Raw genomic sequence first — 17,566 nt, forward strand, 5'->3', positions numbered from 1 at the left:
ATCAGTCTGTTATCATTGCAAACAACATTCAGACAAAATAAACTCTCTGGTTAAGCGCCCGTTGTTGTTGTTGTTTGCCACTGAATTTACTGCCCTCTTGAGGCAGCATTCGCTTTATAAAACTTCACTCGAAAATGCTGCAGTCAGTTCTATTTATTTATAGAGGGATTTTGTGCGATTACACTGGCATTTAAGGGGTTGAAAAAGATGTGAAGAGAGACGCAAAAATAAAACTCCAAACCACAGGATGCAGATAAGACGTGCATAAGCATTAATATGGAGTCTTCAGCCGTGCTTTCTCATTCATAACTATTGATGATAATCACAAATAACAGATCACTGTGATCTGCACATCTCACTACCGACAGCAACAAAACCACACGCTCTTATGTAGGTGAGTTGGCATCTCCCCCAAGCTCAACATGGTTGGATGATTTGTGCCACACTAACTCACACATCAGGGGTCAAACTCTGAGGGATAAAACGTTTCTGAGGGAATAATAAAAAATGTCGATGATAAATATACAACAGCTCAACCGTTTTGTACCACTTATTACCATGTTTATAAGCTCCAAATTGGCCTGCAGCATCGGTGCCACAACAATTTGAGGGCAGAAAAAAACAGCCTCCCCTCTGGAAGCCATCTTCTGAGCCTAAACTGTAGCAGAGTAATGAGGACCAGTCGCTGCTCTGCAGCCTGGGGTTGACAGCAAGAGCAGGGGGGGAGGAGAGAAGGACAAAAAGGCAGCTCACACTCTATCCTGTATTTCTCCATTTCCTGGACCTCGGCGATGGACTCTCGCAGGTCGTTGGTGAACTTCTTGCGGTCCTGGGGGTTGGGCGCGTTGAAGTTGATGAGGACTTTGATGTCAGCGCCGGGTATCGCTGAGGTGAGACGGATTCCGTTGGGGTAATCTGGAACAGAGATGGGGGGTGGGGGAGTTAACACACTGAGACGAAAGTACATTAAAAACCCATTAACTTACACTGATTTTCAAACAGCATCACTTGCATCCCGTAGAGGGAGAAGGACTGCCTGAAGCTGTACGTCACCGAGTTCTTCTTCTTCTGGAAAATCTTGGTGATCTAAAGCCGGAATGTGAACAAAAGCTGGAGCAGAACGGAAACACAACTGTGGGGAGGAAGTGGACTCTTACCACAAGGAGGTCATTGAACAGGAAAATCTCCCGCTGATGCAGGCCCAACTTCTGGAGCTTGTTTGGGTCCGGTACCTCATACAGGCGGCAGTAGCACACCAAGCGGCGGTGAGGCAGAGACAGCACCTGTGTCATAAAGTGTGTGAGTTCATGTCAGGCAAGCAGAACCTGAGGCCCACAGGCAACATTGGCTCAAAACAAAAATGACCCACAAGATCATTTCAAAACACCTATGAGGGAGATCCAAAGCATTTGGCTCCAGCCTGCTGTAATTCAGAGCCACTGGGAGGAGGTCCCGGGGCAGACCCAGGACATGATGTTGACCTCTAAGCTCCTCTTGCTGCCATTTTTTGACTATTACACTCTCAGCAGGTCGAAAAAGTCTTGATACAGCTGGTTCATCCAGTAATAATAGACGCTCTATATTTTACAGAATACATTGTATCTGAAGTACACTTTCTTTCATGTCTTTTCATGAGCGACTAAAGTGTCATTACGTGAATACTATGTTTGATTGGATCTCCAGGTGGACGGCTGACTGAGAAGCTGCCGGCAGCTCTCCACTGACAGGTTTGTACTTTTGTTAACAAGCAGGCAGAAATGATTTTAGAGTACTTACACATCCCAAGCCGTGATGGAGGGATCCGATCTGAAAAATAATGAACACATTATTGGGATGTGAAGCAGGGAAAGAAGACGCCAAGATGGTCCCGGGAAGCGCTTTTGTAGTGTTTAAATGATGTACTGAATCTGGAATTTGATGCTTGACAGTTCAGTTTCAGTGCTATTTTTGTTATCTATATTGTCACATAAAGTACATCACAGTCTGACAAGTACCTTAGAAACACTGCTGTTCTCTTTCAAAAGTCAAGTGGCGTTAGACAACAGGAGCAGTATAAAGAATGTGTTCTACTTGATGTCTCTCAAGGGGTTTAGAAACAAATTGTAAGTGTGAAGGCTTGAAGTTGAGGTCTACAACATCAGATTTTATCTCAGAGTCTGAAGAGAAATACAGAAGTTACAAAGAAGTGGACTCACTGGCTTCTTTCCCACAATCAGCTTCTCTACTTTCTGGACCTGGGACACGTGGTCTTCATTGGTCTTCAGCTCTCGCTTACGGATCCTCTCATAGATCCCAACTAGAGTCTCTCGTGGGATGTCCTCGCCGTCGTCCACACCTGGGATCCAGAAGATGTAGCTTTAAGAAAGGCGCCAAAACCTTGATGATCAATGGATCACACCTCTGAGATTCTTGATGAAGTCCTCCAGCTTCATCTTCCTCTCTGGTTTGACGTTGGGGCTGTACATGTCGGTGTTAAGCAGGATGATGGCAAAAGCCAGGATAAAGATGGTGTCTGGGTTCCGGAACTGTCGCACCACCGTGGGGTTGCAGATGCAGTAGCGCTGGCTGGAGACACGGAGGAAGACGTGAATGAAAAATGCACATGAGGAGCCAAGAGGGTGCAGCGTTTCTGAGATCGAACCTGAAGGCCTCGATGAGTCTCTCCACCTTCTGTGCCTCGCCCTGGACACGGATGTGATTCTGAAATTTCCTGAGGGCCTCATCCAGCTCCATGCTCTGGAAGTCCATCTCATCGACCACACAGCTGGAGGAGAAACACAAGAGGAGGCGGACAAATAGGTCAAAATAACAATGCTTGAACCTCTAGTTAACTGAGACATCTAATGACACACGAGCATCACACTCACTCTAGAACATCCCTGTTGAACTGCTTCTGTCGGTTTCCCAGAAATTCTCCGATCATCTGCCGACTCAGACCCTTCCTCTGTAGCAGGAAGTGCGCCACGCCCACCGGCGTGTCGGGGATGAAGCCCCTCTCTGTCAGGTACTGGATGCCCTTCTCTGGCTTCCTGAAGAACACAGAAACGATAGCTCAGCGGCTTGCAGGAGTATTGGTTTCCTTCATGCTGCAGCAGCTCATCTGCGCCACCTACTTGTTAAAGAGGTTTAGTCCTATGCGATAATGTCTCTTGCGGATGACGTCGTTGCTGAAGATAGGTGAGTCCCAGCTGTTGCGAGTCTCCTTGTGGTAAGTCTGCTTGCTGAGCGTTTGTTCGCGAAGACTGTCTCTGGAAGAGGACTCTGAGCTGCAGTTGATGGTGTCATTGGAGTTGGAAGTGCTGTTGATGCTGTCGTTGTCGCCGTCGGAAAAGTCGGATTCCGACTTACTCTGCCGGTTTGCTGAGCCGTTGATAGCTAGGTGGCTCTCGAGCTGCCTGTGGCGGTGGCGCAAGGGCGCGTCATCATCCCGGGATGGGGCGCGCGGCGGGGGTCCGTGGGAAATATGTTTGGGGCTCGCTTGGGAGGACGTCACGATGTGGCCGTGCGGCTCGTACACTGGCGGCCTCTTGACGGAGCCACGTTCGGAGCGGTCGCTGTGCTCCGCTGAACTGTCACTAGGAGGTTCAATAGTCAACAAGGGAAGGTGGTCCATTCTAAGACGCTGCTCCTGGCACTCCAGGGAGGGGGTGCTGCGGCAGCTTGTGTCCGTGTCACGGCCCTCGTCTTTACAGTCAATGGGCCAGTAATCCTGCGAGGAGTTGACTGAACGCAACCTGATGTCCGACTCTGTGCTGGAGGGCTGGTCCCCCGACCTGGACAGAGCATGCGCGGGGCGCATGTCCTCCTCATCGATGAACAAGGTAACGTCGCTGTAGGACGACATGGCTTCATCGTGATGGCGCCCGCTCGTCCGTCTGTGGGACTTTACCTGATATGGCAGATCCCGGTCAATGTCGTGGCAGCCCATGGATTCGGGTTCAGGACCCTCGTCGCCCTGAAGGCTGCGACAGTTCAGTGCGTCGTCGATCGACTCAGCCAGGGACTTGACCTGCCTGGAAAACGCATCCTCTAGCTCCGTGATGGCGTCCGACAGGTCCGCCTGCTGGGCTGGGTGCGAGGACATGTTCCCCGGCTGGTGGACCTCGATGTCTCCGCGCTCCGACTGCATCACGGACAACGGGGCGCCATCCTCGGTCATGGAAACCTGCCGCCCTTCAAAGTAGGAGCTGTGCACCTTCTCAGCCCCTTCGAACGAAAGCTGCATCCTCATGTTGGAGAGAACGATGCGTCGGGACATGCGGTTCTCAGACATAGAGCTCCTGAGGCGTTCAAAGTTCTTGTTCATCTGATACTGACGGAATGCTGTCTGGATGGTGCGGGCAGCATGGCGGGTTATGAATCGTCCGCCATATTTACGCTCCAGCATCTCCACCTTGAGACAGAGAGAGAAGAAAACTTAGCAAAAAGCAAATTTGAACAAGGCTTTGACAGACTGAAAGCAAACATGTAAAAGATAGACGTAAGTTAATGCTGTGTTAAATTCAGATACGCCTTAACCAAACACATCTACACGCACCTGTTTGTCCTGGAGGTCGGCGGAGAGTTCATAGCTCTCTGAGAGCGAGCGAGAGCGCTTGATGGCTTCCTCCTCCGCCTGCTTTCGGAGGATGGACTGCGAGTGCTGGAGCTTGGGCCGACGCAGACGCTGAGGCCCAGGTTGAACACCGTGGCTGTAGATGGGGCCGTCGAACCGGTCAGGGCTGATGGCCGATCCGTGAGTCACCGGTCCCTGGCTGTAGCCCGCTCCCCCGTCCAAGGAATGGCTCTCACTGGGCCGCCCATCCCCTTCCACACTGCAAGTGGCCACGGCAAATAAATGAGCTCAGCAAAGAAACAAAGTGTTTTATATGAAGAGCTGCTGCGCTGCAAAACAAACACCAGTCCTGCCATCAACCTAAAAACAAGGAGCAGTTACTCACTCACTCTCACATCGCTCTGCAACACCAGACGGCTGCTTACTCCTGAAAGACCATCTATTCTCAATGAAGTGCCAGCTCTTCCGCCATAGCTTGTCCACCATTCTCTCAGTCAGGAGAGGTCCAGAGTACACGCGCTCGCCCAGAAAACTAAGGTTTATGCTGCTCTTAGGTCCAATCAGTGACAAATGGGAGTTGCATCACGCCTGTTCCGGCCACAAGACTATTTCAATAGAAGTTTCAAAGTCCAGCTTCAGGGTGGAAAGTCAACACAAGTTCCGCTGTCCTTTCCGAAAGAGGTGGTCCTCGGTCATTACAGTAACTTTCTCCTCTACAGTGGTACAGTGAAGTCACTGTTCGCTGGCAATAATGTGTTTGAACTGTGACTCGACACACCCGTGCTGTGTACACAATTCACTTCCTTCATTAGGCAGCCGGGGATCAGCATTCAGGAACAACACTCTGCCTGCCAACAGATGCCGAGTCAAGAAGCGAAACTAAACTTGGTCAAAAGTTCACACGCCACTTCAGGCTGCGTTGTTCAGCTGCTCAACTGAAATGTCTACCGAAGAACTAACATTCAAGTAAGATACTTCAAGCCTCAAGCCACTTTTGGCGCAACATTCGACCACAAAACTACGTGTCCCATGATGCAAAATGAATCATGTTTGATGGAGCTTCGGTTCTGTCAACCGCAGAAGCTAAAAAGCTTCCTCTTATATATCAGGAACTCAATTTTCTGATGCAGTGAAGCTTGGCTTTATAAAGTTTGACGTGAAACTGAGCCAAGGAGATAGAAACAAGTCCAATCACCACACAGTCGTTGCATAACTCAGAGAAAAACAGTTCACCATCTGCCCCCCTCCATCCACTGCAACGCTTGTGTCCCAAATACTGAAACGTCACACCTGACAGCGCAATCTGGGACTCGTCTTTACATTAAAACCAAGCATGTTCAGCACATCTGCGAAACTTTCTGAAAACAAATTCAGACAAAAGGAGCTCTGGAACATTCTCCCGTAAACACAGTTGACACCAAACATATGGCGGTTGTGTATACAATTCAGCCGACCCTGAAACAATTGCCTTTGGTTTACTGAGACTTGAAAATAAGTCCAGTTGTTCCTCCACCATAGAAGACAGCCGAGGTCCACCTTAAAATGATCAAATATTGAGTCAGACGCCAACGACAAACACAGTCTTGTTTGATCACAATCTGCTCATTCAAAGGTGGGTCCCGGGGGCAGCAGTCAAAACAAAGAGGTCCGGATCGCAGCCTTTTATCATCACTAGAAGACACACTCAGGAATGTTGAGCGCCGTCTTTCCTGGGAAAACAGGAGTAAGTTGGGGGGGGAAAGTTGGACATTTAAGTGTAATAATTTCAGTGTTTCATTCAGGAACTCTCGGAGCTGAATATCACCGTCTTGTGGTTGAGGAAAGAACAGGAGAATGCAGGGAAGAAAGCTTGTAAAGAACTGATGTTTTTGGCTGCGATGGGTGTCAGAGGAAAAAAGGAGGGGGAAGTGGGAGGGGGGGCTGGCTGCACGACGGGAAGTTGCAGAAGAGAATTGCATCAAAGACTCCAACTCCACATGGTTCAGCAAGAAATCAAGATATTTTCGGCTCAGTTAAAGGTGATTGTTTTACCCAACTTTATGAACTTTCAGATGGATGACCTCACTGCATCAGCAACCAGTAAACAAAGGTGCGTGAATCTGCCGCTCTGGCTCAGCTGGCAGTGATTTTCAGCCACGGGGTCTTGGGATTGGAGGGTGTCTTGGAGGGGGTCCACCATGTCCTTTTTCCTCCCTCCTCCTCGCCCCAACACATCTTGAACAAACAGGACCAGACCCCTACCCAGGCCTCCTCAGCTCCCTCAGTGAGACCTGAGGGAGAAACATTCCTCCATCCCAGAAAAGAGGAGTCACATCTACGGGAATAAAAGACGGCTAATGAAGAGCAGCCTGAGCCGCCAAGCAACGTCGGGTGGTCGGGCAGTTCAGCTCACGCTACGACATAAATATTAATCACATTCCATGATTGTAAATTGATTCTATGGTGAGTCACATCCAAGGAATCTCCACAGCTATGTAAACATGCAAAGGAAGTCTCCAGAAAAGACCCACACCCACTCAGAGAAGGTTTAATTTAAAGCATGTCTGACTTTTTTGGCAACATCTTTTGGAAGCTTTGTACTGCTATAGAATGAAAAATGATCCTGGAATATGGAATAGGAGTGCAAGAGGAGGCTGGAAAAAAATGAGAGGCAACTCATGAATGAATGAGTTATTCTTACTCCGACATGTTATTTATGGCTGGAGCAATGATTTAAAATTGAATTATGTTGCCTGTCTGACACCATAGCTTATCAGTAGTTTCACAAAAACACCCGGTGAAAACCCCCATCCATCCGTTCAGACTCCACTACCATATCACATTTCTCACGGCACACACGGCCAACATGTGTTCGGACAACAAAAGCAGATGTTTTCGTGTCAAAGAGCTCGTGTTACCTCCCATCACGTTCGGCACGAGAGGACTTAAACGCGGTTTGATTGCTCTGTGGAATATATCTGGTGGCGCAGTCTGACAACAAGACGGAGGATGAGTTTGCGCCGGCTATAAAAGGAAAGCGAGGAGCAGGTCGGGGATTTCCTGTTTGACACAGCTGCAAACTGGAAAACTGCTCCAGCCGACAGACTGACAGGCTCCCTGAGAAAGTTGGAAACAGACAACTGACTGGAGACTTGCAAGAGTCTTGTTTGAAAACTACCGAACATCAGGCTGCCAGCAATAAATCAAGGCTGCTGCTCACATTTGTATGAATTCCTGAAGGAAATCACTTTTGAAACGCTGTGTTTAGGAACAATCCGGGTCACATGGAAACTGTTTCAGTAGATTTATCATTTGAATTACTATTTTGGCCACAAAACCTCATATTCATACAACACAACAGTTACATAGTAATTACATCAGTAATTATGCTGTTGTTTACAGTGAACTTAAGCGTGAATAACAGTCAGACTTAACAATATCTAATAAGCATTGAAGAATGATGCTGCTAACAGAAGCATGAATAAGTAGTCTATACACGGTGATATATGTACCCTAATATAGAGTGTAACCAATAAATTCAGAATCATAGAAACTGGAAGAACCATTGAGAGACCACATTATGAAATGATGATGAGTTTAAATGTTTTTTTTTCCTAATTTAGACATTGAAAAATCATAAAATAAATGACAATAAATTAAAATATAAAAACACAGTTTAGATTTTAAAAAATCAGTCTCAATAGAAAATGAAGGGAAAAGTTGCTCTTGGATCCCACTGGATGTACGCAGCAGAGAATGAATGAAGTTAGTCCTGATCCGCGTTCAAAACCTTGAAAGCTTTGCTCGGAATTAAATGAAAGAGCAGCAGGAGCTTAAACAGACTATAAAAGAGTTGTAAGTGTATCATCCGCACCACTCCCCCCCTCCTCCTCCAGAGACAACAACAACACCAGCCGCTGTCATCATCTGTGACTGCTGAATAATTGAAGCGGCCTTCGCACCAAACTGGGCACCTGCCCTTGAAGGTCCAGATCATTAAAAGCCAGTAAGCGGGGTAGGCCACGGCTCCGCCACAGGAATGCCCTTCAACCACAAAGCTCACTCACAGACGGAGCCAGAGTACAGTAAAGACTAAATACACAGCGGCCAGCGGTGACTCAGAGGCGGGATCTGTTTTCCATTGTGAGTGGAATTGAAATGGCAGACTTCATCACCGCTGCGACTGGAAGAGAAGCGAGCTGTCCCACAGACACTGCTGTTTATTAAACAGGAGCTCTGGAATGTAACGGCGAAACATGCTTCTTACCAGCCGTTCAGCTCCAGCTCCAGCAGTGACTGAGTCTTCTCTGAGTTACACTGCAAACACCACATGCTGACCACCTCTCACTGGACGGGGTACTCCGAACATGAACAAGTTTGACGCCTTGAATAAGCAGAGGGATAAACCTGTGGATCCATTTCTGACTGAGGGAAAAAAAAAAAAACTTCTCCTATGGAGCGTCTGCAGACATGGTCAGTGCTTATAGTGGCAGTCTGTAATCTCTGACAGACAAATGGAGCGCTTTCCTCTCCTCTTTCTTCCTCTCTCAGTCAGTACGCCGGGCTGGTAGGAGGGTTAGTGGGGCGGAGGCTTTGGAAACAGGGGAGTGTAGATTCAGTTGCCAGGCCTTGAGCAGTATAGAAGAGGGCGGGTGAAGAGATGTGAAATGGTTCTGCAGCTTGGTTCTGGGGGGAAAGACAGGACACTCTGGTGACCCTGACGGAAAGGATGTGTATGTGGGAAGAACAGACGCCTTATCTGATAAAAGCTCCTGGGAAAGAACAAGAGTGGTTCAAAGAAGGAAGGAGTGGAGAAGAAAAGCAGGTATGGGGCACAACAATTGCATAAGAACAGAGCGGCAGGGCTATTTTGGGTGTAAAATGGCATGAGACATGACAGCCATTCTATTAATAGATCCTTTCATGGTGGGAGTGTTTGAAGAATAAAAGTTGTGTCATTACCCAGCTGAAATCCTGAATCAAAAAGTGTCAACCCCGAACGACCTGAAAGTTTGAGATTCAACAGAAGTTTTTTCCGCGCCGGCGTTGTTAAAGTTCACGTATTGAAATGCCACCCAAAGGGCAGCAGCCATCTCCGCACCAGGCCTTTCTGAGTCTAGTGTCGCACACGCAACAGACTCTGTAATTGATAGTCTTGACTCTGGTCGCCATCGTGTTTGAGACAGACCAGGAGCTCAGAGGCGGGGGAGGGAGGTCGAACCCATTTTCTATCTGGTGATAACAGGAAGCCGAGGAGAATGGCCCCCACGTGGAGCCGCTTTATAGGGACACCCGTAATCCACCCGCACAAACACACATTAGACTAATAACAAGCCTCCGACAACCTACTTCGGTCAGTTTTCATCTGGGACTACACACAAGAGAGAACACGGGGAGTGAAACGCAGCGACGATCTGAGCACCAGACACATTGCAGGAGAGACCATTACTCTGCACCAAGCAGGTCTGGAGGTGACTGGACGGTTTCAGTGACGATTTCAAACCGAACCAATCTGCTCGAGTGTTTTGGGAAACAGGAAGTACTTGGCTTTAAATAACCTCTTAGTCATTTTCCCCACTGCCTCTATCACTTGATCAGAGTAGGTTGGGAAAATCTACACCAAGAGAAGGTTATGTTTGAGCAGTAGTTGAGAAGGACAGCTTCAACAAAGACGCTGAAATAAATACTAAATAATGGGCCTGCGACACGGACTGTCCATCTCCATCAGTTTGCTTTGGAGCCATCTTTGAGGCCTAAATCGGCAGCACTCAGATCTTTTTTTAGGTCACAGTCAGCGGCGTCAGAAGAAAAAATAGGGCTTCAGACGTGGCGAATGATGTCACTGAAGACGTAGCAACAGCTGAACTGGAAGGTTGATAAAAGGAATGCACCATAAGAGCCCTTTGTTTGTGGAGTCAAGATGTTTTGTGGAGATGAAGAACATGCAACATCACTTGATGTTGGGAAGCCATGACCCTCTGACTGGATCAGAGGTTCCAGCTGAAGCTTTATTCTCCTGAAGCTCTTCACTTTGACCCAAACATAGGTCAATCTAAAAGAATTAGACAGCATATGAATCCAACTCTAGCTGGCCCTTCTAGAGTTACACTGGGGTCTAGTCGCCCGGTCTGCGGAGGGCTCACTCCATCCATCCCGCCTGCTCTGCTCCAGAATGATGTCATTGAGAATTCCAAGCAGAGGCCCACTCTCCACTCATAAAATGCCATTTCTTCCACTCAATACATCTGGTTTCTGGTTGTCTCTGATTTAACACGGGCTTCTCCGCTGTCCAGCGACACAGCGACTCTCCAGATTCAGAGAAGGAAACTAAGATTTGGGAACAAAGAGAATGACAAAGGAGGCTGAAAGTTCTGTGGAAACTTGGCCATGATAATTGGGCGCGCAGTCCACATGACATCACCACACACACACCGGTCCAGATTATCTCCCGCACGGCGAAAGACTCCGTCCGACGCAAAGAAATGGAAAATAAAACGAAAGCCTTCGCCCGGTCTGGAAGCAATTACAAAGCACTGATGTCATAGTTTGATTCAACGGCATTCTAAATGAGATGTTGGGGCCTGGGAGAGCGTTGTGGATACAGAGGACTTTTGTCAAGATACACACGAGAACAAAGCTGCGCACATGAAAAGAATCTGGCAGCAGATACATAAATAGAATAGAAATAAGATAAATTAAAGGATACGCTGCCTCGGCGCATCACTTCCTGGCGGCGGAGGAGAAGCAGATGAGGAGCCCGTGGGATCTTAGGGGATCGATCAAAGATGGGATTGATCAAAGATCGGAGGCGCGTTTGTTCTTTCCGATCAGGCTGCTTCTTTATGAGCGATAACCTCGAGGATTAGTGGTCAAATGACCACTGAAGGCCGTAGTTTCAACAATAACAAACTGCTGAAGATACTCATCATCTCATGCTTTACTGTAAATATTGAACTCAGAAGAGGCTTCAAGTGTTGCAGTGCAATATGGGATTGAATAAAAGGGGCAGGGGATTCACGTTTGACACACCTGAGCCACGCCAAATACGCAGTACCAAAGTGAGTATAACTCCAGAGTAGAAACGCAATGAGGCGACAAGAACCGACGACAGAAACCCTCCGTGTTAGTCAGAGAGGCATCACGAAGCACTGCAGCCCCCTCACTGTCATGACTCGCTGCGTGGATATCAGAAGTGGCATCCATTTATTAAACCAACAAGTGTCTCAATTTGTTCCTCATTCACTCCCGGATGAGTCACGCAACACTGAGTTATTTGGAACCAAGCTTATGACTCAAGGTGAAGTAAGGAGACGTCGCTGTCGCCGGAGTCTGGGAACCAGCGCGCTGCGGCCATGAGGGAATGAGTTCGCCATCTGCGAGGAGAGTAAATGTCCGGAGAGGAATGCATATTCCTTTCATTGTTCAGTAAAAGAGGTTCAAAGCTGAGGCGCTGATTAAACACACATGCCATCCATCGCTCTATAAAAGGAGTCGTGTGTTTAACAAGGCTGCTATTATTAGACCTGTTTTTTCATCTTTCAACATGCTTTCAGAGAGCACATGTTCTGAAGCAAAATAAAAGAAGCTTTGGCCACTCCGGGTTCAAGAGACCACTGATGATGGATGTGGTAAACAAGAGGAAGAATAGACAATAGCAAAGGAAAATGGTGTAAAACCCCGAAGTATTCTCCTCATTACGTGCTTGTTTATGCTGGACTGAGGAGCAACGGTTCACCATAGACCGCGGAGGGTATAAATACTCCATGACAGGAGCATGACTGAACACTGACACAATGACCTCTCAGACGACCAGCGCCACACGCTGGCCAGGCCGTAAACAACAGGCTCTCTTGTCAGCAGTGATGTCATTCAGGACGGCTGATGTCAGGCGTGCTTGTCATGGTCACACGCTCTGACAGGGAGGGGCTGCTGGATGTAAATAAAGTTCTCATGAGGAAGGGAAGGAAAACTAACACCTCAAATTTCAATCTAAACCAGAGTGAAATGAGTGTCTTTGAAAATAACACTTTATTCTTAGGTGGGTGGAGGGAGATAATCTAGACTTAATAACTAATATGATAGAAAATATAGCAGTAATAAAACTATTTTAAACAACTATTTAATAACTTGGATAAGAGGAAATGAAATATATATTGTGTAAAACTACGCTATAATGAGGTACATGCTCTATTTGGCTACTCAAAACATTGATGTTAGACGCACAATATTTGGTTAATAAAAAATTTAGATCAATAAATATGTTAAAATAGCGACAGAAACGTCATTCAAAAAAGACGGATTAAGCCACACACTTAAATCTTAAAGGTTAATTTAAGTGCAAAAGACCTGAAATAAAAACTAAATGTTGGTGGTGAAAGCGAGTGTTTCAGATTTGGAGCTATGAGACGGGGCGCCAAGTGGAAAGCTCACAATGATCATAACTGTTGCTCCACTCAGGCTCCATTATAACGCTGTCGCTCCACTGATCAGATCGACGGCAGCTGAACTCCAATCCGCAGCTCAGTAAGTCAAGTGGCTTACAAGATTTCATTAGTAGTCGAGCATGAAATGTTGCCGCCTGTGGTATAAATAACCGTCTTGTGAACACGGAATGATGTGTCAGGCAGTTAGGCGTGTCAGGATATTAGTGATGACACAACAAAAACTGCAGTACTCCCATCAGCTCCACCGAGTTCAGGACATGCAACATCAACACCTTCACTTCCTGTTTTAAACATACATTAAAGCCATGAAAGTTTCAAGCCAAAGGTTTCCCTGCAGCAGCCTGTTGAAAGAAAAATAGAGTTCAAATTTGACAAATTAAAAGTCGCGTTTTTTCAATTAAAATATCATTTTTTGGCTCAGACTATTGGTTCAGAAGGTGACCTATTGGACTCACCTTGTCGCTCTCAGCTGATCTAATATTCCCACCAGTCCCCAGTCAGAGCTCCACTCACTGACTTTAGAGGCTTTTCCCCTGGCAAACCAGCCGGTGCCTCCGTGGCATCCCAAGCCCACGACAGAACACAGACCTCATTCAACCCAGAGCAGCAGCTCCCGGCTCAACCGTCCACACTGGCACAAGTCATTGTTTGCTCTGGCAGAGCGAGAGAAGTCGCTCGTGTTTGCTCCGTCACGCCAGTCTTTAATCGCAAGTGAATTTAAAGTGTCATTTCAATATGATTCTTTCACTTATAAAACTTGAAACTTGTGTTGAGTTCTGAAGGCCCATGTTGTTGTTGTTGTTGTACATCCATTTAGTTTAGTTCAATATTAAGTTCACTTTAACTGCCAAGAAATAAAAAAAAATGTTGTTTTCTCTCACCATCTCAAAGTTGACAGTGACAGTGCAACAACTATTAAAAAACAAAGGAGATATGTGGACAAAAATGTATCTTAATTAATATATAAACTTAACTTAAAAAAACACTAGAAATATGAATATTGTGATATAAATTCCGGCACATCCAGGTGACTCCATTTAATAAAAGCTGAAACTTTTGACGACTTGAAAGTATTAACAAAGAAAAGTGCTGTGTCTTCTGAGCATAAACCCAGGCTTAGTTTCAAGCGAGCAGAAGTTGCGCATCTGAATTGAAAACCCGGATTAATTGTATTTAAATATTAATTGAAAGCCACAGTTGAAAGCCCGTTTAGACGGAAAACCGAATTAAAAAATGCATAATTGATGTCGCCCGTGTCGAACCGCGACACGGAGCCTGCTGTGAGACTTGAGCGGTTTTGCAAACTTGTGTTTTCTCCAACAAAAAAAAAAAAAAAACCAGATACGATTGTTTCCCCTCCAGTTTGTGGAAAAGGAAGTGAAGTTTTGTTTCCTCACAGGTCACTGCAGTGCTGAGAAGAGGATTCAAGCCGACATATTTGCAGTGGAAGAAGATATCCTGAGCGAGCAAGTTCCATTCATACCAGATTTCCACAGGACCTGCAGGCTGCAAGTCAGCAGATCTGATATTACAACACACGTTCAGGCGGAATAATAAGCAGGAGCCATTTTTTATTGGAAGAGAAGGCTTTGAGGAAGGGTCACATCACATTGTGTCGGTAAATTCAGTTCTATTTTTTGTGACATTATTTAGTATAATGTGGGACTTTTTTTTACCACTATGAATATTGAAAAAGACCTTTTAAAGAAAATAGATTAAATAATCTCACATGAATATCTTTTTTCTCTTTTGTTTAAACCTTTTGTTTAAAAAACAACAACAAAAAAACTGAATTACGTCATTTCAACTGAAGTTGTCAAAGAGTCAAAATTTCCCTCCCAAAATTACATCATATAATTTATATATATACAAAAAATATATACATATAATTTTTTCATTACACTGCCATAATGTACATCTATTTCAAGATGGTTGGAACATGGTTAAAAATATTGATATTTATATTTATTTTTATAGAATTTATAAGAATGGCATAACTTTATTGACAAATAATTTTTACAACATGCAAAATGACTATTTATTATTATGAAATAATTATTACTTTACTCCCAAAATTGTATCCTATTACCAACTTTTTCTGCCTTTTTCTGTTACACAAAGTTATTATTTTAATGATTATTACGCATTAAAATTACAAAACAAATTTTTGAGAATAAAAATAATATTTATATCACCACAAATAGTACAGCATATGTTAATATATAAATCCCTTTATACCACATAAGGCAAAAATAAATAAATAAAATCAATATTTAAAATCCATATTTTTTGTACATTTCAATATTTTAAAATATTATATTTAGATTTTACCCCAATTCTCACCAAATAATCTTCAGAATATTTCCTAATTATTTCACAAAACACATTTCTGCAATACATTTTCTTTTCCTCTTTTTTTAAATTTTTTTATTAGTGTTCTAAAGTTATGTTGTCTGCCCATCCGCAACAAGAGTCGCAGGTCTTCAGAAAGCCCACTGCATGATTTCACTGGTCCAATGGTTGCAGTGACAGCATGTCTGCATCAATACTAAACAGTGAGACATCAATATCTAAAAAGTGCAAGACTTGGACGGCGAATACTGTTCCAGGTGCAGAGGAGCAGAAAGCAAATGAATCTAAATACAGATCAACGCAAATCGCATCTGACCACAGCAGCAAGAGCAACACATTGTGTGGAGTGTGTATCTGAGGAGGCTTCATTCATGCTCCATGAAGCCCCGTCTCACTCACCACATTGATCCTCAGCCTTCATTTACTTATGAGCCCTACTCTCTTGGGTAAACTCTCTACACACCAGAGAGTTCACCCATTCTGCCAAAATTGATTCCTTACTGTCAACATGACAAACACACAGGGGATGAAAAATAGAAGGTTTGAAAGATAAAGCAACAGTCATGCTGCTGAACCCTTGCGAACCCTGAATGTTATGATGGTAGTCGAGCAGCCTGCGCTTAAGTTGGTTTCCGATGGGCACTCTGGTTTCCTCCCACATTTCAAAAACATTCAGAGATGAATTGGTTACTTCAAATAATCGGGGGATGTGAGAGTGTGCATGAATGTGAAGGTTCACAGCTCTAGTTAAGCAGGAAGTGCCTTATAATCCAAAAACCAACTGCTCTACACTGAGTCCTGAGCAGATGACGTAGTTCTGCACCTCTTAATTCAGCTAGACGCCAGCTTCCTGTCACTGGCAGCTCATATTTGGCTCCAACTCCTTCCCCACTCAGAGTGAGCATCACATTTGGAGGTGCTGGATCCTGCCACTTTGGACTCAAAAGTTTCTATTCAGCGGCTGCCAAGAGTCCCACACGGGTGCCAACAAAACCGCTCGACGGCAAGATGACCCCGAACAGTTATGCAAGTTTAAGTAAACAGCACATAGCATTGCATTGCAAATTCCCAAGATCTCAACGTAAACCTCCACACCACTGCTTTCTGTTTCAAGATCCGACACCACGCGCAGCTCCTTTAATGTCCAGGAGAAGTAAACAGCGGGCACAAGTGCAGTGGCAGCTGGTCCGGACCGTTTCAAAGGAGCATGACGACTCAGCAGTTCAGGCACATCCTCAAATAAACCCAGATAACAGGATGAGATCGCCTTTTTCTCCCACTTTTATAATCTCTTTATGAGTTGGGAGCTCAGATGTTGGCTCTTTGAGGGTTTACTAGTGGTCCAGCGCAAGTGTGACCGGATCACTTTAACGGCCGGCTGGACCTCCTGCGTGACTTCATCGCTGTCAGTGAAAGAGATCTCCTTTTATCATCACCTTGACTGTGACATGAGGATTACCGAGGCGTGTTGTGTCGGGAAAGCAAGCGACTTGTTTGGGAGTGTGAAACAAAGCGCAGGTCCTATAGAGGCAGGAGAGCTCAGTGGAGTGTATAGATAAACAGCCTCCTTCCTTCACAAAGCATCTCTGTACTCCAAAAAACGTTCTCACGTACGGTCTGACTGATGAAGGAGAAGCCATCTCACGCTCTGTGCATCTAATGGGCTCTAATGATGTCCCTTTCTCTGTGCCGGTCTAATGAGACCCGGACCAGATGGACCGAGTGAAGGTCCCTGGTGAACAATTGCTGTCTCCGCAGTGGCCAGAGCTCCCGCTGTAGGTTACATTGTAAACAAGATCAGAGCGGCAGGAATGTGTTTGTGAGGAACAGGATGAGGCGAAAAACATGGCGTGTTATGCGCAACGCAAACAACTTTATTATTATTTCAATGTTATTACACTGTAATGACCAGAGAAAAGTCACGTTACATGACATAGATGCACCAATATTGAATTAAATCGTTCACTCATATGACTGACTCCGACTGATGCAGTGCATTGTGGGTATTACGGGAAGTAAAAAAGAATCGCGCTACGAAATAATTAAAAGTAAATAGAGGTTCAACTTTAGCTCAGCCATCTTTGTTGTGGTGCCCAAACATATCAATATGAATAAGAAACAATATAGATCTTAACTCAACGACACAATTATTAGCGGAATTTTGCTTGGTTTATTCCAGAATGAATTAAGTAGACACACCTTCAGTGTCAACATCTGTCAGCAACAGAAACAGGGA

General features: G+C 45.4%; 1 protein-coding gene across 8 annotated transcripts in view; it reads right to left on the reverse strand.

Moving 5' to 3' along the window:
- Positions 1–17,566, reverse strand: part of LOC128750181 (IQ motif and SEC7 domain-containing protein 1-like) — a 66,096-nt gene that overhangs the window by 4,259 nt on the left and 44,271 nt on the right. For 4 of the 8 annotated variants that reach the window (XM_053850517.1, XM_053850518.1, XM_053850520.1 and 1 more), the window contains 10 exons: positions 4,538–4,814; positions 3,114–4,393; positions 2,868–3,029; positions 2,642–2,764; positions 2,399–2,565; positions 2,196–2,335; positions 1,777–1,806; positions 1,158–1,283; positions 987–1,086; positions 754–915 (listed from right to left, as the gene is read on the reverse strand). In XM_053850517.1, the coding sequence (XP_053706492.1) occupies positions 754–915; positions 987–1,086; positions 1,158–1,283; positions 1,777–1,806; positions 2,196–2,335; positions 2,399–2,565; positions 2,642–2,764; positions 2,868–3,029; positions 3,114–4,393; positions 4,538–4,814 (2,567 nt within the window). Of the gene's footprint in view, positions 1–753; positions 916–986; positions 1,087–1,157; positions 1,284–1,776; positions 1,807–2,195; positions 2,336–2,398; positions 2,566–2,641; positions 2,765–2,867; positions 3,030–3,113; positions 4,394–4,537; positions 4,815–4,940; positions 8,752–8,801; positions 12,248–13,433; positions 13,560–17,566 lie in introns of those variants that run through there. The other 4 variants (XM_053850524.1, XM_053850521.1, XM_053850519.1 and 1 more) reach the window with 4 other exon arrangements.

The sequence above is a fragment of the Synchiropus splendidus genome, chromosome 18, assembly GCF_027744825.2.
Source record: "Synchiropus splendidus isolate RoL2022-P1 chromosome 18, RoL_Sspl_1.0, whole genome shotgun sequence".
Lineage (NCBI taxonomy): Eukaryota > Metazoa > Chordata > Actinopteri > Syngnathiformes > Callionymidae > Synchiropus > Synchiropus splendidus.